General features: G+C 37.1%; 2 protein-coding genes across 4 annotated transcripts; one reads left to right on the forward strand and one right to left on the reverse strand.

Annotated features, from left to right (window-relative positions):
• The first annotated feature begins 960 nt into the window (after nucleotides 1-960).
• On the forward strand, nucleotides 961-21,379 carry col28a1b (collagen, type XXVIII, alpha 1b). 3 transcript variants are annotated; one of them, XM_079626506.1, is made up of 35 exons: nucleotides 961-1,181; nucleotides 1,584-1,717; nucleotides 3,945-4,510; nucleotides 6,339-6,359; nucleotides 6,647-6,706; nucleotides 6,784-6,837; nucleotides 6,936-6,980; nucleotides 7,075-7,101; nucleotides 8,426-8,470; nucleotides 8,558-8,602; nucleotides 9,677-9,730; nucleotides 10,207-10,275; nucleotides 10,856-10,924; nucleotides 11,007-11,075; nucleotides 11,615-11,683; nucleotides 11,768-11,836; nucleotides 12,097-12,165; nucleotides 12,594-12,662; nucleotides 12,758-12,829; nucleotides 12,927-12,995; nucleotides 13,074-13,145; nucleotides 13,271-13,339; nucleotides 13,938-14,006; nucleotides 14,080-14,148; nucleotides 14,269-14,337; nucleotides 14,442-14,510; nucleotides 15,210-15,278; nucleotides 15,390-15,458; nucleotides 15,674-15,754; nucleotides 15,905-15,940; nucleotides 17,323-17,359; nucleotides 17,452-18,006; nucleotides 18,802-18,878; nucleotides 19,734-19,956; nucleotides 20,042-21,379. In XM_079626506.1, exons 2-35 carry the CDS (start codon nucleotides 1,603-1,605, stop codon nucleotides 20,212-20,214), a joined length of 3,393 nt encoding a protein of 1,130 aa, XP_079482632.1. In that variant the 5' UTR covers nucleotides 961-1,181; nucleotides 1,584-1,602; the 3' UTR covers nucleotides 20,215-21,379. The 3 variants fall into 3 exon arrangements, 2 of the variants coding, with proteins under 2 accessions (XP_079482632.1, XP_079482633.1); XR_013799366.1 differs by having other exon boundaries at nucleotides 1,061-1,181; nucleotides 19,738-19,956; XM_079626507.1 differs by lacking the exons at nucleotides 961-1,181; nucleotides 1,584-1,717 and adding an exon at nucleotides 2,906-3,053.
• c1galt1b (core 1 synthase, glycoprotein-N-acetylgalactosamine 3-beta-galactosyltransferase 1b) lies at nucleotides 20,615-25,006 on the reverse strand (the record flags this gene model as incomplete). The annotated part of the gene is made up of 3 exons (XM_079626508.1): nucleotides 24,879-25,006; nucleotides 23,583-24,232; nucleotides 20,615-20,809 (listed from the first exon to the last, which is right to left on the reverse strand). Exons 2-3 carry the CDS (start codon nucleotides 24,180-24,182, stop codon nucleotides 20,615-20,617), a joined length of 795 nt encoding a protein of 264 aa, XP_079482634.1. The 5' UTR covers nucleotides 24,183-24,232; nucleotides 24,879-25,006.
• Between the last annotated feature and the right edge of the window lie 172 nt (nucleotides 25,007-25,178).

A 25,178-nucleotide genomic window follows, 5' to 3' on the forward strand; every position in this document is an offset into this window, starting at 1 on the left:
AACATTTTGAGTCAATTTTGGGACTCTGAACTGACTTGTATTATGTAGTTACAGTTGGTTTGATCACATCCATTAGAAATCCGTGTGAACAATTTTGAGTCGTTGTGTGTAAATGATGACAACTGTGTTGTAGTTGTGTTTAACTTTTGCCTGCCTGTGTTTAGAGTAACTTTTGAAGCATAAGTGCATCACAGTGTGAAATGTGTTTTAGTGAGTGAGAAATTCGTTTTGCAAAAAGAGTGCATGAGATTTGCAAACAGTGTTTTACTTGTTTAATGTTTTACAGAAAGAGTGATTTATTCAACAAATTGGTTTAGGCTCTTGAGAATTTGGTTCAGAGAATGGGGTTTAGTGTTTTAGCAATTCAGAAAAACTAATAATGTTAATTTCGTAAAAATCGTAAGCATTTCGGGGGGGAAAGAGACATGTCGTAGTCGTCTCTTGTCCCAATCTCCTTGTTCTTAGAATGTGTATTCTGTAGTTGTAGAGAGATAGCTAATACTTCATGCACACCACAAGAGAAGAGGTCTCTCAACCCATGTTTATTTTGTATTTTTTGAGTAGCCTATTATGTGGAAAAATGAGGATGAGCTAGGCCTATCCCTTTAAAAGTTGTAGAATCCTTGAGATGAGTCAGATCTCAGGAGGTTCCTGCATGTTTTCCAGATTTCACGGAGGCGTCGTTTTTGTGAATTGTTGTTGGAGAAAATGTTATTGTCCTCCAAACAATCTCTCAGCATTCATCTCCAAAACAGATCTAAACAGCAGAAATAGTGGAGAGATGAATTCCTGTTTAACACCACATTAAATTAAAAAAATATAGTATAGTTTTTATCCATAATACAACAGATATGCTATAAATATATTTAATAAAATATAAATAACAATTAAAAAAACAATTATTAGAGATGATTGCACGTATTAGATGGATGTCATGTCCTTTCGAGAGTGCGTGCGTGCGTGTGTGTGTGCGTGCGTGTGTGTGTGTGTGTGTGTGTGTGTGTGTGTGTGTGTGTGTGTGTGTGTGTGTGTGTGTGTGTTCAGTCAGGCATCAGATAGTTGTGTCTGTGATGTTGGGCTGATGTTCAGTGCAGAACTGAAGTGACTCAGTCAGAACAGAAAGTTCTCCACACAGAAGACATGAGCATTCGGATTCTCCCTACATTTGCATAACAGGCAAGGTAAGTGCTTTATCCGTTTTCATATTATTGTTCTAATATATATTCCTGCTTAAATCAACATTTTAGCATTAAATAATAACACAATAAACAGAATTGATCATTAATGTTAAAAATACACATTTAACATGGTTGCCTGTATGTGTGGATTTAAACCAAACACTTGATTTATTAGACATTATTATGTTTGTTTAGAAATATCTGAGGACCATATTCTGCTGTGTTTGAACATCTAAAAAGTCTGTATTCAAAACAACAAGAAAGGGACACTACCTCTTTGTGCATTTATTATTTTTTTAGCCACTTGTGTTGGACTTTGTATAATGCATGCAATAATTATGCACCATAAACAGATTTTTAAGATGCACAGAAGGTCTGAAAGATTTTTTTATTCAATTGTCTTAGGTTAGGCTTGAATGAAAGCATGGCCAGAGTGTGTTTTCTGAGCTTGTTGCTTTGGCTGCTTGTACCTGCCAGATGCCAGAACAGAAGACAGTCTGGAGAAACACTGAACAACCTCACCACAAAACAGGACAATGGTAAATGCATTAGCGCTTTCTTCAGCGTATTTAGTATCAAATATGATCTATCAGGCTTTTGAAGAACTTTGTTCATCTCTCAATCATCATTGAATTGCATTGCAGTAATAAAATCTACAGTTGCTTTGATTATAAAAATAAGCATTGAAATATCATCTTAGTATACCTTTTATGTAATAGTCTGTTATAGTCTTGAGTTTTCTGAAAGGTGCTATATAAAATACACATATTATTATTATAATACTGTAAAAAAAAATCTCATTGATTTACACTACAAGCTATCATATTACATACATTTTCTCCCCAATATCAGCATCTGCACCAAATTGCATATTTTTGCTCTGTTTCTAACAAAAATTTTGATGTTTTTTTTCTATTCTATTTCTATATGAGCCGTAAAAGCCTTATGTATACTCAAAACACAAATCCAAACTTTTGAATTAGATTTTGTCTAAAGGTTCAATAAACTGTTCCATAAAAATAAAAATTATATATATATATATATATATATATATATATATATATATATATATATATATATATATATATATATATATATATATATATATAGGGCCTATATATATATATAATTTATGTCAGGCTTTATTGGGATGCAAAGTGATGATGCCATTGAAGAACCAATCTCTTTACCTTTCAGTGAAGAATTATTTATTTATTTTGTCAGCATGAACTACATTTTAATAATCTAAAGAGCCTTGTGTAATGGAAAGGCTCCATGGATGCAGTGGCGATTCTAGGGGGCGGCATGGGGTGGCCAGGGTCACCCCTGAAAGCTCACCCCTGTGGCCACCCCAGATCTGATAGGTAGTTGCATGTTCGTCAACACAAGAAACAAGAGATGCTGTCAATGATGACAGCTGATCAACTGATTTAGGGCCAGTACAATGTTCAAAAGTTACTTTTTAAAGAAGCACCTTAATCCTTAAATTATATTTGGTCTGTTGGCATAGGGGTGGAACGGTACATGTATTCGTATTGAACCGAAACGGTTCGGTGCATGAATTTACACGGAGAATACATGGTATAAAAATAGATAAAACTCGCGTGCAAATTAATGAATGTAATGCTGCGGAACTACTGCTAGATACGCGGGTTATTTGTGGAAGCCTAATCTGTAGCCCCGCCTTAAGATAGGTTTGTCTATACTTTCGCCTGCGTCCGCAGCGCGAGCCTCCGATGACTGCGCGCGCGCCTCCCCAAATGGACGAGGCATTTACTTCGCGCTCGCCGGTGTAGCTGCTACTATTCTTTGAAACGACAGGGTGCGACTCAGTGTTCTCTAAACCACCAGGAATCAGCGGCGAGAAGTAGTAAGGTACATTCGTGAATGTTTATTTAAGTACAACACTTTAGTAGACCAAACCACACTACAAAAGAGTCGTGTAAAGCCGTAAACCAGATTATTCCATGACATTAGAGAGAGAAAATGGATATGAGAACGTTTTGTGAACCTTTTTATAAAACATGGCCATTTATTTTTATTTAAAGGGCTTATGTCTGCTATTGTAGGCTCATTTTGTTAATGTAAGCAACTCATTTAGACGCAAGGTTAGGATTAGGCAATCAGCACATAAATAAGAGATGCTGTATTTTCCGTTTTATGGCTGATTGTCTTATTTTGTTTACAAGTTACAGATGGAGTCTGGAGATAATGTGGGGTACTTATTGTTTACTGTTTCATCTTACTTTACACACTTCAGGCTGTTGCAGCTGCTCATGTGACTGTATGACACTAGGTGGTACAGACTGAGACATGCACAATAAAATAAAAATGCCTTCTGCATTTTTGTTTTGCTTTTCCCTCCATTGTACCGAATTCATACCGAACCGTGACTTCTGTGTACCATTCCACCAGTTGGCATCATTGGACTTTAAGTCTTGTCTTGTGGTCTTATGGCCTATGTGAAAGCATTTTGTAGCAGGAGAATGAGCAAAAGCAAGAACTAGCTACCTCTATTGCACATTGTTACTATTATTAGAATCCTCTATTGTTCATGCAAGTTTGAAGGTTTACATAACATTACTTTATAATAGATATGGCCACCCCACACTAGCTTTGTGTCCCATCTTGGCCACCCCAGTAAAAATGTCCTGGATACGCCACTGCATGGATGTTAAAGGATCTTCAAGCAACCATGCCAATAAGAACCTTTATTTTTGTATCTGTGCTGAAAGAGTTTATGGCTAGTTTCCTCTCTCGTTTCAGAGCTAGTATGTCCACTCGAGATCGCATTCATCCTGGACAGCTCAGAGAGTGCGAAGAGCCTTCTGTTTGACCGAGAGAAAGCATTCGTGCGCTCCTTCAGCAGGCGTGTGGCGCAGATGCAGGTTTCTGCCTGGCATCTGAAGACTCGTCTGGCGCTCCTCTACTACAGCAGTTCAGTGCATATCGACCAACGCTTCACAGACTGGCAGGACTTTGACGTCTTCATTAACAGATTGGCAGACGCCATCTACATCGGACAGGGAACGTATTCGACATATGCCATATCCAACGCCACCCAGCTCTTCACCAGCGAGACCAAGGAGCAGAGTGTTCGGGTGGCCCTGCTCATGACCGACGGGCTCGACCATCCGAGGAATCCTGACATCATGACGGCGGTCGCTGAGGCCAAGGGCCACAACATTAAGATCTTCACAATAGGCTTATCAAACCTGGCGAAGGACAACGTGAACAGTGCCAAGCTGCGGGTGGTGGCGAGCAGTCCAGCCCAGCAATACTCCCACAGCCTCACTGACCCCAAGCTAGAAGAACGGCTCCTGCAGCAGCTCGTGAGATGTTCAGTTCATCTGTCATCCTCTTTAGCTTTAGCAAGATCAGACATCATCATAATCACCCATATTATAAATATGCAAAATAAAGGATTTATAAAAAATAAAAAAATGCATGCAAATAGCACAATTAAATGATAGCCACAATAAACAAAAACGATCAATAGTGATAATTGAGAAACTGCAGGAATCAGCACTTCGAATTTAATTATTTTCAATAAATTTTTCCAGAACTTTTCAAATATTTTATACCTACGCCACTTCAGTTACTATTGAGATACATCACTTCTTAGCAGTTTGAATCAAATTAAATCATGATTCCATGAGCTTCAGTGAAAAAACACAAAAATTACATTGTGCTAAAGTGTGAAAATATGATTACATTGTATTATTATTTATTATTAAAGATGTTTTTTAAATATTAATATATATATATTATATATATATATATTATTAAAATGTTATATATACAGTATAATTATATACATAATTAAAACTTCATGTATTTCATAAAAAATTCTATATAATCATGCAACGCTCTTTAGCTGTTCTAAATTCATAGGGGCTTATTGCTTTAAAACGGTTAGTCCATAAAAATATTTATTTTCATGAGGTCACGTGTATGTTTGTAGAGAAATAGCACAACCAATCAGAATTAAGGACCAGAACCATCGTAACTAACATATATTTCTAACTATTTGTAATAATCTTTTTGTTTTGTTTTACTTTGGTCAATTATTAAGACTTAGACCTATGTTGAAATAGAAACGAAAAAGAAAAAACTCAGTAAATTAATTTTATGACCTGCACATAGCCTACTCTGGAGTAAGAGGTTTTGCATTCTTGAACACTTTTAATAAAGTAAATAATAACACATAAAAAATATATAAATGCATTTGTATTTGTATGCAGGTGTATTTTTGCGATGTTGCTGAGACAGTGAAAATTATTTTGCAATGAATTTGCTAACTTTTTTTTGTAACCGATTTTGCTAACTAGCAGACCAGCTAATGCTAACTAGCTAACTTGTATGTGATCTGCAAGCTGCCATCTTTGCTCATGGTCACTCGGTCACACCAGTTCTGGGTTCAATGCACTGCAGGTCATTTAAAACCATGCATGTAAATTAAAAACCATATTAAACAGAACAGTTTCGGATAATTATAACTCTAAATTATGAATAGCCATGTTTGAAGTTTATGTCTGATAAATACACACATGGGACTTGGGTCAATAAGAAATCATATAGCACACCCCAGATTAGTAACTAATTATTCTAATGCATATGTGGTGCAACATGTTAATAACCGCTCAAAACATCTGGGCATACACATTGAAACATGCACACTCACACTTTTCTGTTTCTGCACAACATTTGCTGAGCTTTAGTTGCACATGGACTGAAATGCTACCCATTCATTTAGTTATGATGCAAGAAAAAGCTCTAGCTTGCTTTTTTACAGCCTAGATGAAATGTTGCCGTTATTTTGGGTCAGAAAATTGATGCTCTAAAAGTTTCTATTCGTGAGGGTTTGAGATCCAAATACAGTAACTAGTGTTTGGTCTTCTGTCCTGAGCATGGTTCACACATCAGTGGGTGAATCAAATCTGTGTGTGAGGGATTTTCCCAATAAACACAGATGGAAGGAAGGGTGTGCCGCTTGTGAAATGTCAAGCTCTGTCTGTGATCACACAATACGGGTCTCTTAGAAATGCATAATAATGCTTCCCGTGTCATGCACGGAATTTGGCGATATATTGGACTTCTTTTGGTACTGGTATAGATTTGTGTTCTAATTCTTATTTCTCTTTTCATATTTTTTTCCAGGAAATAATTGCAAAGAATGAAGTAAGTACTGAACTAGAAGAGTGGCCCTCAAAGTATTCCGACAGTTTATAAAAGTCTGAATGTCATTGCATTAGAGGAAAATAGCCTATAAAACCAATTGGCATTAAGCAACAAAAACCACACAGATTTCATAATTCTCAATATCCCCTCATAATGAATTAATAACTAAAATGGATTAAATTAATAACTAATTAAATATACAACTACTTTCCAACTTTACCCAGATACTAAACATACTTGAACAATGCTGATTGCAAACTACCTGTTGGTTGTGTTTCTCTCGCCAGTGCCCACGACCACCGGTGTGTTTGTGTGAGAAAGGTGAACGAGGTCTTCCAGGAGCTTCTGTGAGTATTGCTGGGATGGAATTGAGGCCATTTTCCTTCACTTGTGGCATTCATGAAGAAATCTCTATTTTGTTTAGGGTAATAAAGGAGACCAAGGTTATGAAGGACCGTCTGGTCCAAAAGGCTCAAGGGTGAGAGTGCAAATAATGACCATATGTGTTTAAAGGAGTTATGATGATTAGATCTGTAGTTTATTGCTGTTGACGCACTGGCCTGACTGGTTTTACAGGGGGAAACGGGAGCATCTGGTCTTCCAGGAATCAATGGTCCAGAGGTACATCACATCTTCATATGGTCAGTTTATACATTTTGTCTCACTACTGACTCTCTGACCAACACGGTTCTTGTTCCTGGTTCCTCATCCACAGGGAAGATCTGGGTTCAAAGGTGATAAGGTAAAACATCTGGGTTTTATCTTTTGCATATGCATTTGGGTTGTTGCGATTAATTTGTTACAGTTTTTTTACAGTCGCTAGGACACATTTCTCAATAAGTCACTATTTCAAAACTCTTCACACAGTTCTCCTAACCAACTTTCAGCTCGGCACAGCAGTTCAATTCACATTCAAAATGCACTAAACTACCAAATCACTTCATACATGTCTCAGATCAGCACATTCTTCCAAAACACTAGCAAAGGTTGACAGCCAACAAACACACTTTATCACCCACAAAACAATGATCTAAAAAACACTAACAACAGGAGCTTTATACAATAAATTATGTAAAACAAGGACACCTCTCTACTGTTCAGAATTCACTGCAATATATGTAACTGGAATGAATCAGACATGATGCAGTATGTTTCAATATGATTTTATTTATATGATATTATGTATTTTTTTGTAGATTGAGTAATTCCAAAATACAAGAATTTGTCTACACACCATCCACCAATACAGATACAATAGGAATCAGCTGTGGTTGGTCCAATTGTTTTTATATCATTTAATTTTTAGATTCTAAATATATTTCATTACAATATTACTGTAGAAATTTAGAAAATTGCTGTCTTATTCAGTTTTGTATTATGTTATTGTTTTGAACTTAAGTTTAACAGTTCTGAGATCAGTGTGTAAGCATGTGCACAGTGGCGGTTGTTGTGTCGAAATGAGAAAAGAGTTAATGTAATTTGAAAGATGTATCATTGAATGCATTTTGTGCCAAAGCAATGATAAATGATCCACAGTTTAGCCCACATACACTTCTGTTGTGCTCACTGTGTGAAGAGCGAAGAAAAAGTGACCTAAGTATTGAGAAATTTCTCCTAGCGACTGTAAAAAACTGTAATAGTTCCATGCATTGTCCTAACCAGCCACAAGACTATCTACTAAGATTGCAAAATCATTAGCATGCAAATTAGAAAGCACTCTTAAAAATAAAGGTTCTTTATTGGCTTTGATGGTTCCATAAAAAACATCCATGGAACCCTTTTCATTGCACAAAAGGTTATTTATAGTGGAAACAAGTTTATTTAGATTATTAAAATGTTCCTTCCACTGAGAAAACTTTTTTTTTTAAAGAACTGTTCACTGAAAGGTTATTTGGGGAACCAAAAAATGGTTCTTCTCATGAAAACGTCCTTTTTGAACCTTTATTAAGAGTGTACTTGTGGCTTGACTGGACAGAGAAACTGCTCCGCTTCATTAATACTACTGTCACTGTTCTCACACATTCTGATCCACAACACAATAACTGAAGTCTCGAGTCGTGTTTTAGGGGGATCAAGGTAACTGTGGACCACCAGGGCAAACGGGACATAAGGTAAGTCTTCTCTATTGTTCTACGAATTACTATTGCTCTAAAATATGCCACATATGATTGATCAAAGGTGTGTGTGTGATTTCACAGGGCACTGAAGGGCCTCCAGGACCGAGGGGCCCCAGAGGAGAGCAGGCACAGTACAAACATCTCTTTACATATGACATATGCCACATTTCTGGTTTCAGCTCAATTCATGATACATAACATGAAGAACTGTATTTTTATCATTTGATTATGATAATTATTTAATAACTGATTATTTAATTTAATTCTGTGAGACTCTTAAATAAAGATTCCTTTATGGCATGCATAATATTTAACAGTAGAACACACTTACAGCTCCAAATTATATTTGAAAAAAAATATTCTCAAATTAATTATTTTATTAATTAATAATTGTATGCATTGAACTCATACAGTCTTACATTTACACTTTTTTCATGAATGTATGTATTTATGAAACACATTATTAATAGGTAGGTGGTATTATTCATCTTAGCCTGTATTTTTCTGAACACATGAAACAAATTATAATTGTGTATTTCATCCGTACAATCATATAACACAAATAAATAAATAAATAAATAGCATTTATATCGTAGTAGTAGTATAATGTATAATGATGTATAAGGATGCCACTGTTGAAAAACATTACCTGTGAACAAAAGTCATTTTTTAACTTTTAACTTATAAAATGTTACTTGCAAATAAAGTGTAAAAGCAGTGTGTATAACAACACAATTTAAGGAGTGAATTGTGTAAGGGTGATTTCAGACAAAAATAATTGAAAGTGAATATAGATAGAAATAGATATAAAACTGAATGCATGTCGTCTCATCACATAAACGCAGTGATCATGGCAGGCCGCGGCTGTTTCCCCGCTCTGCACTTATGGAATGTGATTGGCAGATCGCTCGTAATCCTATGATAATCTACACATGTAAAGGAGTGAATCCAGGCTTGCAGGATATTATTCTTTTTCCGAGGACGACTTTGTACTGTGGGATTAGTGAAGAGACTGACTGGGTCAGGTCCTTCAGAACCAACATTTGCACAGGCATCAACAGATGCCTAAAAGTGCCATATCAATTTATGGTTTATTATAGGCATATGGCTGATTAATTGTTACAAAAATTAAATGATTAAAAAAATGAATGCATGAGAGTGCAAGACCAATTTTAACATATTTCTTCATTATTTTACCAGGGTCTGAAAGGGCCTCCAGGGGACCAAGGGCACGAGGGTCAATCAGGACCCAAAGTATGATCATATCTTCCATTTATTTGCCAGGGAAATGACTGTAACTGATATCTGTGCCTTAAATAGAGACATAAATCTGGGCGGTAAAGAATTCACATTGTAGTGATTTTTTCATGTTTAAATGCAGATTTTGCCTCTCACGTTTGTCTGGAAATTTTAACAAAGAGTGCTTTGAAAATCTGGCAAATATGTAATAGCAGATTCAAATGCAAAAACTCTTAAACTGTCAGACACAAGGGGTGCCTTTGTGCTCTGTAAATGTCATCTGGAACATACACTGTACTGAACCCTTTCACCATAACTCACACTAATAGGATGTTTTGAATATTAAGCCAAAAGTTGCAATGTGACATGCATCTTCAAGATGACTGAGGTTTATGGCATTTTGCAGCAAATCAGCTTTAGATTTATGTGAAGTTTTAAATTTATAAGGAGATGACATCCAAATAAATGGCTGACCTTCAGGTTGTTCCTAGGGGGACCGAGGGCCGCTTGGTGCGTCTGGCCCGCCGGGAGATATTGGAATTGGATTCCCTGGACCAAAGGTAAACTTTTCAGATGGTTGTTCTCAACAGGACTTCTCTCAGTTCATATTAGACAAAAAAAATATTCAATCAGTGGAAACATATACTACCATTCAAAAGTAAGATTTTTATTTATTTATTATTCAGCAGAGATGCATTAAATTGATCAAAATGAAAAGTTTAAAAACTAAATATTTCACGTAAATGCTGTTCTTTTGAACACTCTATTCTTTAAAGAATCCTACAAATAAATGCATCACAGTTTCCACAAAAATATGAAGCAGTTTTCAACATTGATAATAATCAGAAATGTTTCTTGAGCTGCAAATCATCACATTAGAATGATTTCTGAAGGATCATGTGACTCTGAAGAGTGGAGTAATAATGCTAAAATTCAGCTCTGCATGGAATAAATGACATCTTAAAATATATTGAAATTGAAAACAGTCATTTTAAATTGTAATATTATTTCACAATATTACTGTTTTCACTGTATTCACAATGATGTACTTTCCTGTCCCAGACGTTTTAGTATGTTCTTGTCCATCACAATATAAGTGCCTACATGCAGTGTATTTTATTTGAGGTGTGATTGTTTTAGGGTGACAAAGGAAACCCAGGAAGACCAGGTCCTGTAGGTCAGATTGGCATTGGTCAGCCAGGTCTATCTGTAAGTATAAACAGCCTCTTGTATGACTTCTAAACATGCATCTATAGATTATAATGAGATAATGGTACATGCATCAATGAAGGGTCCTCCAGGTTTACCAGGATCACAGGGGAACCCAGGAGCTCCAGGCGAGGGACTCCCCGGCCCAAAGGTGAGCAGAGACGGTGTCTGTTCTGCTTCTTTTTTAGGTCATTCCCTTTCCGATATAGGCTCTCTGACCTTTCCTGAAAGAAAACGTATGACATTTACTCACACTTAAAGTGTTCCAAACCCGTAAGTCGCTGTTTCTTCTGTGAAAAACAAACGGAGGTGTTTAGCAGGATCTCTTGTCCAGATCTTTTCAATAGTGAAAGTGAATAAAGATAGTAAGGTCAATAAAATAGACACTCGTAAAAGTAAAGTTTCCTATGAGGGGGTTTCACATAGAAGAACCATTTTGGGGTTCTTAAAAGAACTATTTTTTTCTTGAAGAACATTTTAAAGAACCCTTTTTCACTATAAAGAACCTTTGGATAAAAGGAAAGATTCCATGGAACCTTAGACTCCAATAAAGAACCTTTATTTTTAAGAGTGCACATTGGAAATCATATCAAATGAATGCATACCACTGTTATTCTTTCCCTTTAATGTTCGTGTGAATAAAGATATTGAAATATCACTTTTTTAATCTGTTTTGTGTTTGTGTCCTAGGGTGACCGTGGCTATGTTGGCCCTACTGGTGGACGTGGACCCCCAGGTTATGGAGTCAGAGGTGAAAAGGTACGGTGCAGTTGTGTGAGATTTTCGTTGGCCATATAAATAGCCATTTTGCTTCAAATGTAGCCCTTATATCCATCCTCTTAGGGCAACTCGGGACCTCCTGGATCACCTGGACCATTAGGAATGCCTGGCAGGGGAATTCAAGGAGAGAAAGTATTTTGTTATGTTATTTTTCTGGTTTAGCTTTATACCAATATTTCTGTACTAGTGGTGCTATAGGCACGCTTCATGTTCTCAATACATGCTTATAGTGTTTGTGATTTAAACAAATCCCTAACCCTAAGTAATAAACACTGTTTGTTCTATATTTATATGCAATATGATTGCTCAAATCATGCATGTTGAGAAGTGTGCCATTACTTTTCGAAACAATTGGAAACATTCAACTGTCGCCTCCATCTTAATATCGAAAGGGGAATCAGGGACCAGCTGGTCCTCCTGGTCAAAGAGGGAATCCTGGGATAGGACTCATGGGTACAAAGGTAAGACTGCACTTCTATAAGATTTTTTTTTTAAAGAAAGAAATTTATAATTTTTTCAGCAAAGATATATTAAAATGTATATTAAAATGATCAAAAGTGAGATTAAAGACATTTATATTGTTACAAAAAATAAATTAATATTATAAAAATAAATAAATTCTACAAAAATATGAAATATTTTCAACATTGATAATAATAGAATGATTCTGAAGGATCATGTGACACTGAAGACTGGAGTAATGATGCTGAAAATTCAGCTTTGATCACAGGAATAAATTATATTTTAAAATTTATTCAAATAGAAAACAGCTATTTGAAAATGTAATAATATTTCACAATATTACTGTTTTTACTGTCTTTCAGAAAAAAAGAAAAAAAACTTAATTAAAAACTTTAAGGATATATCATTTTGTTCTGTTTGCTCTCAGGGAGAACAGGGATTCCCTGGAGATCCTGGAGCCACTGGAGAAAGAGGAATCGGAGAACCAGGACCCAAAGTAGGTTGTCGTTTCAACTAAACTGTTATGACATGAAAAAACAGAATAAAGTATCAAATAATGAAATCAGAGTTGTGTTTGGGTTGATGCTGTAGGGTGAACTTGGATTCCAAGGTTTACCAGGTGAACCAGGTGTATCAGGAGAAGATGGAGCCATGGGAACAAAGGTGCCCGTAATAGCATGTTAGTGGTGGATAACTTTACATTCAAAACATTCAGTGGGCATATCTTCTAATATACTATATGACATCTTGTTGATTTCAGGGTGATTTAGGCCTACCAGGGCCCAAAGGACAAGACGGACCCCCTGGAAAAGGCCAACCAGGAGAGAAGGTGTCATGCCTACTAAAATTATTATATTAAAAAACACATCATTGTATGTATTAAATAGGTTGTACCTTCCTTCAACAGGGGGATCGGGGGGAGAGGGGCTCCAGAGGCCAACCAGGGCCAATGGGACCAGTTGGGCCAATAGGGGGAAAGGTGAAAACATCTCATTTGACATTTTCATCTTAACAAACACAAAATACTATGTCAAGAAAAGCCCTGTGTCACTGCCGCTGTTCTCTGAATGTTCTTTGAGCTACAGTGTCGTTCAATTAAAATAGGGAAACCCAGGGAATATTGGACTTCCAGGTGTTCCTGGGCCTTCAGGAAGAGGCATACCCGGAGCTAAGGTACGTTAAAGAAATCAAGCTTTATCAGTAAATGAAAATAAAAAGCAAAAATCATGGTCACAGTATAAGACACAATGGACGGTGAATGGATCAACATCCTTGTTGATCCTGGAACAACATTCCAATCAACCAATGAGATTTGACTGATAGGTTTAAAGTTAATGTTAATTAACGTTTAGAGTCATCCTCAAGACTAGATGTTTTGGGTAGGGTTAAGGGTAGGAGTCGGACTATGTTTTTGGGCAGGAATGTTGATCCAAGAAAATGCCTTACTTGGCAAAATCACAGTGACCTACAAGAGACGTACACATGATCAGGCATTAAACATTGAAACATCTTGTAAATGGTTCCACTCCAGAAAGATTGACTTAATAATAAACAATTGGAATTAATGAATAATTCATGAACATTAACCAAAACGTTAGTTTCACATTTCTGCATTTAAACACACTGGGACAAAGGTTAATTTACTTCCATTCGAAAAAAAAAAGAAAGAAAAAAAATCACTGATACCTTTTTATTGTAGCTTACATTTTTTGGGAGCAACTGTATGTGTATCCACATCAGGAGATCTCATACCATGTTCATCTTCCTGTAGGGAGATTCAGGGCCAGTTGGTCCACCAGGACTTGCTGGAGAAACAGTGACAGGCATTGCAGGGCCGAAGGTAGGAGTGACTTCCCAGCTGAAATCTACACTGTTCTTTTGTGATTCAGATCATCAATTGTGTCTGTCTTTAGGGTGAAATAGGGTTACAAGGACCCATTGGACCACCAGGGCTGAAGGGAGAAGGCTATCCCGGCCCACCTGTAAATAAAAAAACATTATTAATGCAACTCATAGTTACAGTACAGTTTGTATTTAATCTGACATACCAAATTGAATTACAACAGACTACTGTATATATGTGTTGCTTATGTGATATATAGGGGCCACAAGGTCTTCCAGGTCTTACAGGAGAGACTGGGCCAGAGGGTACAGGTTTCGCTGGACCAAAGGTAAGGTGATTGATTGCATCTCTCCCATGTAAACATTCCTGAATCATTAAAAAATATATATTTTTCTATTAGAGCATTTGATTAATTGATGTTTTCGGTCACAGGGGGATCGAGGCCCTCCAGGTCGCCCAGGGCCTGATGGAGCACCAGGTCTTGGTCAGGTGGGCCCAAAGGTGGGAAATATATTTGAAACTACATATATTGTATGTACAGTAGAATACATATTAGTCTTGCATAGCCAGACCTTCAGACTGACGGCAGAAGGTCTGGACTCCATAGCAGTGACAAGAGGATGTCTGACCGAGATGTAAAGCAACCAATCACACTTCGCTTTGTTCAGCATCACGTTTAGGTGCATGAAAATGGAAAGTTATATAGACCAGCATGCAATTCGTTCAAGAATGTCGTGCAAGTTTACTGGAGCAACAATGGTGCTGTGAACTTCACATACTTTTGAAAATCCAGCGTTTCCAGCGAGTTGTAAACACGACAGCTTTCTTCTTTGAGGGGGTTTGGCATTACGACAGCTTTGCTTCCAGGTGGACCGTTAAAGAATCGCGACATACACGCGTCCTATCCCAACCAATCAGATGACGACTTTGAAGTGTTTCTCATTTTGTGTGCCATATGCATCAGACATTCAGCCAATGGTCCATGGGCGTGAGGTTGAGAGTGAGACTAAATACATATACACATAATCAACACTCAGGGATGTCAAATACACTGTTGGACGAGTCTGTTGTGTTTGTAGCCTAGGTATGTTCAGATGAAATCTTGGTCCTTCCTAAATGGTCCTAAAAATAGGCATAATTTTTTTGAAGCAGAATGTGATTCTTTTCAGGTTTCCTCAGAAGTGTTTTTGTGGTCTGCAGGGCTCCATTGGTCAGTCTGGTCCAGCTGGTCCTCCAGGTATACCAGGAGAGGGCATACAAGGACCAAAGGTAACAGGAATCTGAGGCATATTAGCAGGATACAGTATTCCTGAACACATTACAGTGTGCTGTACAGTTGAAACTGTTGAATTCACATGCACTTCATTCTGTTTTGTATAGGGTGAGCCTGGATATCAGGGTATACAGGGGCCAAGAGGGTCCACTGGAGAGGGTCTGCCGGGACAGAAGGTGAGGAGAGTCTTATAGCCACAGTCATGCATTCATATTTCATACAGTTAGCATGAAAGGTATACTTCACCCGAAAATAAAAATGTCATCATTTACACACCCTCAGGTTGTTCCAAACCTGTATGACTTTTCTTCTGTCAAACACAAAATGCTCTTTTCCACAAACTCCGAAAGCATTACATCGTGTTTTTATGACGTAACTGTTCTGTTTGTAGGGGAATCGTGGGTTATCTGGAGCACAAGGACGCAAAGGGGACAGAGGAAACCCGGGAGAATCAGGATTTACAGGACCACCGGTGAGAAGAACTGAGGAAACTTTGATTAATTGAAAAACTCTTCATGCTAGACTTGCTTTTTAATCGTTTAATCGTTATGATAGTTGACAACACTGTGATCAACATCTCTATATTTAACACACTGAACATTGCATCTTCTCACAATCACAGGGTAATTCAGGAACAAAAGGAGAACCTGGTCTTACGGTATGTGCACAGATCATGCTTTATCTTGTCATTAAAGGTCCAAAACTTTTTTTTACATAAATTATTATATACTGTAAAATGGTTTTGCACCTAAAGAAATGACAGTTCTAAACTGCAATATGTTATGCTGTTGTTGCATAATCTCACCATCCTTGAAAGCTAGGCCCATTTCAAATGAATCTTTCATTTAGAAAGTTCTCGAAAAAGTTGTTTAATGTCAACTTCTTTCTGATCTTCATCTAAATTCTATATATATAAGGGTTTCAGTCTGGCTTCAGAGCACTCCACACTACAGTCTGCTTTACTGAAGGTTCTCAATTACATTTATTGATTTATTTATTGAAAACTGATGCTGGTGACTGTTACTGTATATTAGTGCTCCTAGACCTCAGCGCTGCATTCGACATGCTGGACCATGATATCCTCATTTCTCGAATTGAACATGACGTGGGGTTGAAGTGAACCATATTAAACTGGTTCAGCTCCCTTTTGAAAGATCGTAAATTCTCTCAGTTTTGGCTCATCTGAGTCCTCAGCTGCAAACCTCTGTTGGGGAGTGCCTCAGGGCTTCATCCTGGCCCTTACTGTTTTTTCCCTTAGGGATCCAGGGAACACGATGTATCATTCCATTGTTACGCAGGAGACATACAAATTTATGTCCCCCTCAAACGATCCGGAAAAAATCCACTTGAGCCTTTGCTGGATTGCTTAAACAATATTAAAAAGTGGATATCTGCTAACATTTTAAATCTAAATGAAAATAAAACCAAGATTATCTTTTTGGCCCTCCCGATGGTAGACCTATGCACCATCCTCAATTACACAATATTTTAATAATGTCCTACCTCTCTAGTCCCACACTATCCCGCAAGAACTCTCAAATTTGGGACAACAAAAACTTTTAGTTGTTCTTAGATACAGATTACAGCAAAGAGGACACCGTACATTTGCTGTTGCGGGGCCTAAACTAAACTTGCGGGGCCCTAGAACAGTCCGTCTATCCAGATTATATCCGCACCGTTCCTTCCTCTTTTTAATTATTTGCTAAAAAGCTATTCTCTCTGGCTTTTAATGATCATTAGATGCTGATATATATATTTACATGCCTTCCATATATGATGTTGCCATGTTTTTTTAAATCACTCCTTTTCTTATGTCTTGATGTAGTGTAAAGCACATTGGTCAGCTGTTGCTATATAAATGGTGCTATATAAATAAACGTTGACTATTTTCTTGTAAAACATAATATAATAATAATCTGTTTTATTTACAACTACAAAAAAAGTGTGTATTTATCAAGCTAAAATAAAACTATAGATAATTTGAATTAATTATTATTCTTTTTCATTTTAAGTTATAACTAAGATTTATGTGTTTTGCAGAGAGAAGATATAATCACTCTAATCAGATCTATTTGTGGTAAGTGATCAAATGCCAGATCTTTTCCCAAATTTGAATGCTTTGTGATGAATTACACAATATCTATTGTATGATTTATTCCGGATTCTCAGGTTGTGGCCGGATATGCAGAGTAAAACCTCTTGAGCTGGTGTTTGTGATTGACAGCTCTGAGAGTGTCGGCCCGGAAAACTTTGAAGTCATTAAAGACTTTGTGAATACCTTGATCGACCGCGTGTCAGTCAGTCCGGAGGTGACGCGCGTAGGGGTCGTTCTCTACAGCCACATAAACCTGGTGGTCACAAGAATACAAGACAGGTTAACTCGTGATGGAGTGAAAGCAGCAGTGCGCAGGATGCCCTATATTGGAGAGGGCACTTACACGGGGAGTGGCATCAGAAAGGCCAACGAGATCTTCCGCTTTGCTCGCCCCGGAGTGAAGAAAGTGGCGGTGGTTATTACGGATGGCCAGACGGACCACCGTGACACGGTGAAGCTGGAGGATGCGGTCAAAGAGGCTCATTCAGCCAATATCACCATGCTCGCTATAGGAGTGGTTAATCAAAGTGACCCGATTTATGATGATTTTAAAGAGGAGCTGAAGTCAATAGCATCGCCGCCCACTGAGGAGCATGTGTTTTCCATAGAAGACTTCAGAATGCTTCCTGGTATGTCGCAATACATTCATTTCACACAATTAAACATGGATAGTTCACCCAAAATGTGTCTATGTCTTTGTTGGCATAGGCTATTTACACTAACTCTGCACACCAATGTCTGGTTCGGTCAGGGGGGAAAAGCGGTAACTTCTAAATTCGTACAAAAGAAAGGGGTTAACTTCTGACACGATCGACCCGAGTTCGAATCCTCCTCTTTCCGAACTCATTCTTCTCCCTTTTCCAATCACTTATCAGCTCAGAGTAGCCTTTATTTTTAAATAAAAATGAAGAAAATACTAGAAATGTGGAAATAAAGTGCATAAAGGGTTTTTAATAGTAGGAAAAAAAGTGTTTATTGTGAAGGGTTATGGGGTGAATGTGATTTCACCAAGTACAACATCTTTGTTGATCCTGGAACAACATTCCAATCAACCAATCAGATTTGAGGGACAAAGTTACAGTTTATGTCAAGTTTATGCTTATAACCATGGTTAGGTGCTTCTACATCAGTGTTATAGGGCTGGGACAGGAATGTTGTTCCAAGATCAACAAAATATGTTGATTCTCGTCTTACTTGGCAAAATTAGTAAACATATATCTGTGTGGAAGAGTAAATGCTGACAGAATTTTTATTTTAAACAATCCCATTGAAGGGCTTTATATTTGAACATTGAACTGAGACAGAAGAAAGTATTTTAGCATTAACAAAAATAACACACTTCACCTTTAAAAACCCTCATAAATAAACATTTATAAATATAAACCGAATGCCTTAAATTCATGTTTTCTGTCTCTGTGGTCTAGAAGTGGAAAGTAAATTGCTCCATAAGGTCTGTGAGAACATTGATGGATCAATATTCAGCACTACCCCCAGCTTTAAGGTAAAGTGACACGCAATTCAGTCAACAAGACCGTTCATTAAAAACTCATGACGCATCTAAAGCCGCCATATTGGTTTTAAGAGCTGCTTTTGGATGCATTTTCATTGCTTAACTGCAGTTATTAAACCTTTATTTTTACAGGCAAGTCATTAAGAACAAGTTCTTATTTACAATGGCGGCCTGAATTTCTGTGCAGAATTTCTGAATAAAACTAAAAAAAAAATTGTTTTTATTCCAGCAGTGTGACATTCATTATAAATGTATTTTTATTATAATTTTTTTTCTAATTATTACACAAGCAATTTTTATGACTTCATAAAAATTGAGACCAACACATATTTGGTCTGAAAGCTGCACTATGTTTGATGAGAAATTAAATATCAACAAAAATGTTACACTGCAGGACATTTATTATTTTATTTCAACTGCTCTGCTCTTGAAATTACATAATAAATGTCTTGCAGTTTGACTTATGCATTTCTTATGTATTTTTATTATAATGTTTTATATAATTGAATGAAACAAAAATACATAACCAAATTCGAGAAAAAAAACAATCAGTGTATAACATTTCTTGATTATAAATGTATTTATTTTTATTATGATATTTTTCTATTTATTATTATGCATGCAATTTGTATGACTATATCATAATTTGTTATTGTTAAACTGCAAATCAAATAATTTATTAAACTACAGGACTGTATTAGAAGACAAAAAAGCAGATAAGATCTTTTAAAGTATTTTAAATATCCATTATAATAATAGCTTGATATTTCACGCTTACTGTTATTATGCAAGTACTGTACGAACTCTAGTTATCAAGAGATATTAATTTTACACTGTATCAATCAGCCAGATGCACTTAGAGAGTTTGGAGTCTTCCCCTATGATCCTAAATCAGACGACATGGACATTATCGGGACCATAACACCATATTTGGAAAGGAATGACCTGAATCGCCTCCCAGATTTCTCTCTCACGTCTTTGGACCGGCCAGATCAGGGCACATACTGGACTGACCCGACACGCAGACCAACAGACCCGCCGCTGCTCATACAGAACGATTTTACTGCAGGTAAATGTCCATACAGCTGTAAACTAACTTCTGTAAACAAAAGAACTAGCTTAATCCTTCAATTTTCTCTCTCTCTCTCTCACAGAAGAGGGGTGCTTGGAGCCTCTGGATCCTGGTCCGTGTCGAGAGTATGTCATTAAATGGTATTTTGATCCTAAGGCCAATTCATGCGCTCAGTTCTGGTTTGGAGGTTGCAATGGCAACAAAAACCGATTTGATAGTGAACAGATCTGCAGAAAATCCTGTGCGAAAATGTAAGTCTTATCATTAGAGCACTGAAACTGATGCAAAAGGATGGGATGCTAGAAAAAAAGAAAGAAAACTATGGGCCATTTATTATTTAAAATATTTTAGTTTTTAATATTTAACTGCTCAAAAGAACTTGAGCAATTAAATAAATGGCACAAAAATGTGTCAGACTTAAAATGTCAGAATGTGACTGCATTATATAGCAAAATATCAAAAGCTATATACCGGTAAGACATGAAAAATTCAAAACTCAGAAAAAGTCAAAGTAATTTGATATGTTGTAGTCTAATGCAGTGACGATTAGATGTTATTTTGACCAAACCAACAAAAAAACTATTTCTTTATGGGCAATGAACAAATATTAATACAGTAAAACAATCTTTTTCCATCAAATGTACAAATTTTTTGGTCACATTAAATATCTTTGTGTTTTTTTAGTTTCGACTATTGTATTTGTATTGTGGTATGAGCTGACTGGTGCTGTTTTGAATCTGTACTTGTATCCAAATGGTCGCAGGTGATGTGCAAAATACTCAAGCGTGTACATCTCTGCAGGTTTCACATAATGAAACGATATCACAAAATCCGCACAGCAGTCAGGGCCCTGGAAAAAGAGAATTTTTTTTAATTTTTGACTAATCTTGGACAATGCAAAAGGGTCATTATGCAAAAGCTGTACTTCAATGTGCACAAATCCTATAGAAATCCATATTTGTTTTAAAACACATTTTAACTATAGTGGGAATCTTATTGATATTTACAATCCCTTTAATTTTAACATTTTCTTAGAGTATGAAATGTTGCTCTTATGATGCTGAGAAAATATATATTTTTACAGTTTAAAAACAGTAAAAATAGAAAAAGAACATTTGTTGTACAGTAAATGTAACTGCAAAATGTAGTTGTGACGAACTGAAATTCTAAGTTAAAATAAAATATGAAAAAAAATATTTACATAAAATAATTTTAATGTCAATAAGTGTTTATGCTTATGCTTTATCAAAATAACAAAAAATTACTATTATTTTCTGCAATCTGATGTATATCTGAGTGAAAGTGTGTGTGTGTTTTTTTTTCCCAAAGCATGTTTTCTACTGCAAGTCTGTCTCTGTGTCCGGGTAAATTTAAACTGAATTTTACTTTAAATATTAAAAAACATGGTAAAGGGTTCTGATTCAGTCTCTGCAGTTTTTATTCACGCTCCTGAGTAATGAATTTCTATTAATGATAAATGACTAATATAAGTTTTGCTTTGTCACACTTAAAATGTAAAATGTCTGAATATGACAGCACATTATCTGCTAATTTGACTGAAAACGATCCTGTTCACGTACATCTCTACTTCATTGCTACTGAATGTCTTACACCGGACACAAACATGGGCAATGGGTTCTATAGTGTGCAACAGTCGGGTTTCATTTTCTCCATAAGGAAATTGACTTTAAACGATAACTTTTACACCTTTAAAGACAGATCTACTGTGAGCTGCAAGGTTGTTAATTGGTAGTATTTTCTTCTGTTAAAGCCGTCACACCGCAACTTAGTTTTAAAATAATCATGTTTAACAGCGGAATTCTTGGAGAAAAACTACATTACCCATGATGCTGTACAGAAAATTACTGTAAAGTCGAAACAAGCAAAATGGCCAAAATATCTCTTTAGCCCCGCCCACTCCCATTAAAACGAATGATGTAATCGAGTCAATCTCTCTACGCTCTCAAAATAATATATTTCAACATATATGCATATTTTGCAATATATATAATCAACATGTTTAATTACATAGGTTTATATTTCTCAACCGTATTAAATTTGATTATGCTGTAGTTTTTTCTCTCACTAAAACCGTTAAGTACTTTAACTTTTAAAGGCATACTATGCAGTTTTTGTCAAACAGTGACCCGTAGAGTCGCTGTGGAGTACTTGTATTTAACATTACTGTCGTAAATACCACTCACGCAGAGCCGTCTCTGCACTCTTCCGACCGCGCTTTCTTCGGCCCTGTCCCAAATGGCACCCTAAGCACACACGGCCTTCCTCTGAGTCCGCACTTTTGTGACGTAACGACGCTTTGACTGTCGGGAAGAAGTCTGCGGCGGAGCTCGGCAAAAGTGTGCAGCGATTGGGCAAATCGACCGCATAGAACGAGCTCGCGAGCAACCTTCTGAGAGCTAAAATGACAAATGAGACACCCTACGGTCTCATTAAAGGTTTAATTTAGGTTCCAATATAAACTTTGACATTTTAGTAGTCAGAAGGTAGCATTTGAGGCATAGATGAAGAGATTCAAAGAAGATTAAGTCAAGCAATTCAGGTGTCTGACATTAGCTTTTGTCTTTATGCACTTCCTGACCATTAAGCTCAGGATACAGCTGTGCCTTTGTCTCTATGATAATGTTAAGGTTTGAGCAATCAAGTCAGGCTGATTGGATTAGCATCAATGCTCTGAATAACTGTTATGCTGATGTGATTATAACCTCTTTGAAAAGTATAAACTCTACAATGTACAATGCCTTAGTTGAGATTTCGATGACTACAGCGCTGTGAGTCTTGATGACTGCAGCTACCAACAGCTCGTGTAACGTGTTCTCAATAAAGAATCCTGCTGAAGATACACCCGAGTCTCCTGGTCTTCGCTTCTGAGTTTCCTACACTTTAGAAGAAAAAGTTCACAACAGTAACGTACGCGGCAGTCCACAAGACCGAAAGTGCATATGAAGTGTGCCATTTGGGACAGGACCTTCCTTTTCTTCGTCGACTCTGCCATGATTCACGTCTGAAATGCGTAGCCTAGCGTCTTCCATAGAGGCTGCTTCACATGTTGTTGATGTATGTGACGTCGTGCCGTAAAGCAAGTCGTGATTGTCGCGAGATTTGCCGGGGCGCCACCTTTCAAACCTGCATTGCTGTTTTTGCCAGCGGCGTCCCCCCCTGCTTTTCTATCTGGATGATTCGCCCTACTACAAGTTTGTTTACCATCGAAATTACTTCAAAGCTGTTATATTAAGGTACAAATCTTGCATAGTGTGCCTTTAAGGTCTTTGTACCGTTGTATTTTTGTCCGATTTTAAAAATTGTTTTGCTTCGAATCAAAGTTTGTAGTGTTATTATCATTCACCTCGTAGCTGATTGGCTTGGTCCATGGCTCATGATGCTTTAACAAAGACTTTTTTGAAATCCCTATGGGCGAAATGCATGGAAAAAAGACTTCCAAGACCAATGGAAAAAGTGGGCGGGCTGTTGCACTCGATTGTCTTTTGTTTCATCAAGCCCCGTGTTATGCGGTGTTAGCAACAGTAACCAAGGAGGGCGGAGCTTATGTTTAACTGTAGAATGACTCACAAATATTTTCAATGAAACCTGCCAGCTGCACTCACCCGTCTTGTTTTGTAGTAACTGTAGCTCCAGGCCTGTTTTCCACTCTTTGGGGAAATGAGAAGGTTTTCCGGTGTAAAAGGATTAAATGTTTCTCGTTTGTTTGGATCTCTTGAATCCCTGGCCTTCACTCCCATGGTCTCCATGCACCTTCCCAAGGCCATGTCCTCCACGGAGCTGAAATGCTTGCAGCGTCCCGTGCCGAAACCTTGCACAAATCTCCTGAGAGCCTCTCGGCTCAGAACGTATCCGGCTCCTCCGCTCATGTAACCCTGACGAACAAACGGCCGGAACCTGTGCCCGAAATAAACAGGCTCCTCTGTGTCATGCTGGGAAAGTAGGTATCTCAGGTTTTCAACCACCACAAATGTGTCGTCGTCCGCTTTGAGGAACCAGTGGGCGTCCTGGAGGTGGTGGGCATGGAGGTACTGAAGGGCACGTATGGTCTTCCAGTACAGCTGAGATCGGCCCTCGCTGACGTTGAGTCCCACAGTGGGGAAGTCGGAGCTCTGCGAGCTCATGTACAGCACCAGGTTACAGTGTTTAGCCCAGGTGGCACGAACGTGCTGGAGCTTTTTCAGCAGATTCTCAGGCCTCGTCATGATCCAACACAACACACGCACACGGGAATACAGGGACTGCGACAGCTCATCTGGGAAATTCAAGCAAAAGTTTGGGTTCTCACTGAATCAGCAAGGAATAATTAATTTGATTAAAAAAATTTTTTTTTATTTAGACAGCACAATTTTGTTTTGAACATTGATAAATATAAAGAAATGTTTCTTGAGCAGCAAATCATCATATTAGAATGATTTCTGAAGGATCATGTGACACTGAAGACTGGAGTAATGATGCTAAAAATTCAGCTGACATCACAGGAATAAATTACATTAGAACATTTATTACAATAGAAAACCGTTATTTTAAATAATAATAATAATATATCACACTATTGCTGATTTTACTGTACTGTTGATAAAATAAATGCAGCTGAGAAGAGACTTCTTTCAAAAACATTACGAAATCTTACCGACACCAAACTTTTGAACGGTAGTTTACTGCATATTTCTCATATTACAAACATTTTTATCTAAAGGCTTCTGCTTAAACGCTTGAAATGAGTTGAAATTGTGCATACAAATTAATTTCTTTATAAAAACAAAAGTTGTAACCATTTTTGTCTTCTTAAAGTTGCAGAATATAAGAAAGAAATTTGAGACTGTGTCCAAACTTTTGATTGGTACTGTAAATACAATGCCATTATGACTAAAAATACGTGTAAGTTATAATGAACTTACCATTCTTTTTCCATGCATGACTTTTGGCTTGAGAGGGAAGAGTAAGTGGAGTCGCATGTGCTCTGGCTAGAAGGTCCAATCTAACACTTATAAGTTGCTGAACCAAGAGAAAACCAATGAATATCCCACAAAATAGCAATATGTGCGGAGACATCTGAGAGAAAAAAAAGAGAAAAATATTTGAAAACAAGCAATATAACCGTTATATATAAATATATATGTTCTGCTACAGAAAAATATAACTTACCATATCGGTGCAGTTGAGGTCACAGTTTGATTGTTTTCTGCATATTTAAAATG

This window comes from Phoxinus phoxinus, assembly GCF_949152265.1.
Source record: "Phoxinus phoxinus genome assembly, chromosome: 10".
Classification (NCBI taxonomy): domain Eukaryota; kingdom Metazoa; phylum Chordata; class Actinopteri; order Cypriniformes; family Leuciscidae; genus Phoxinus; species Phoxinus phoxinus.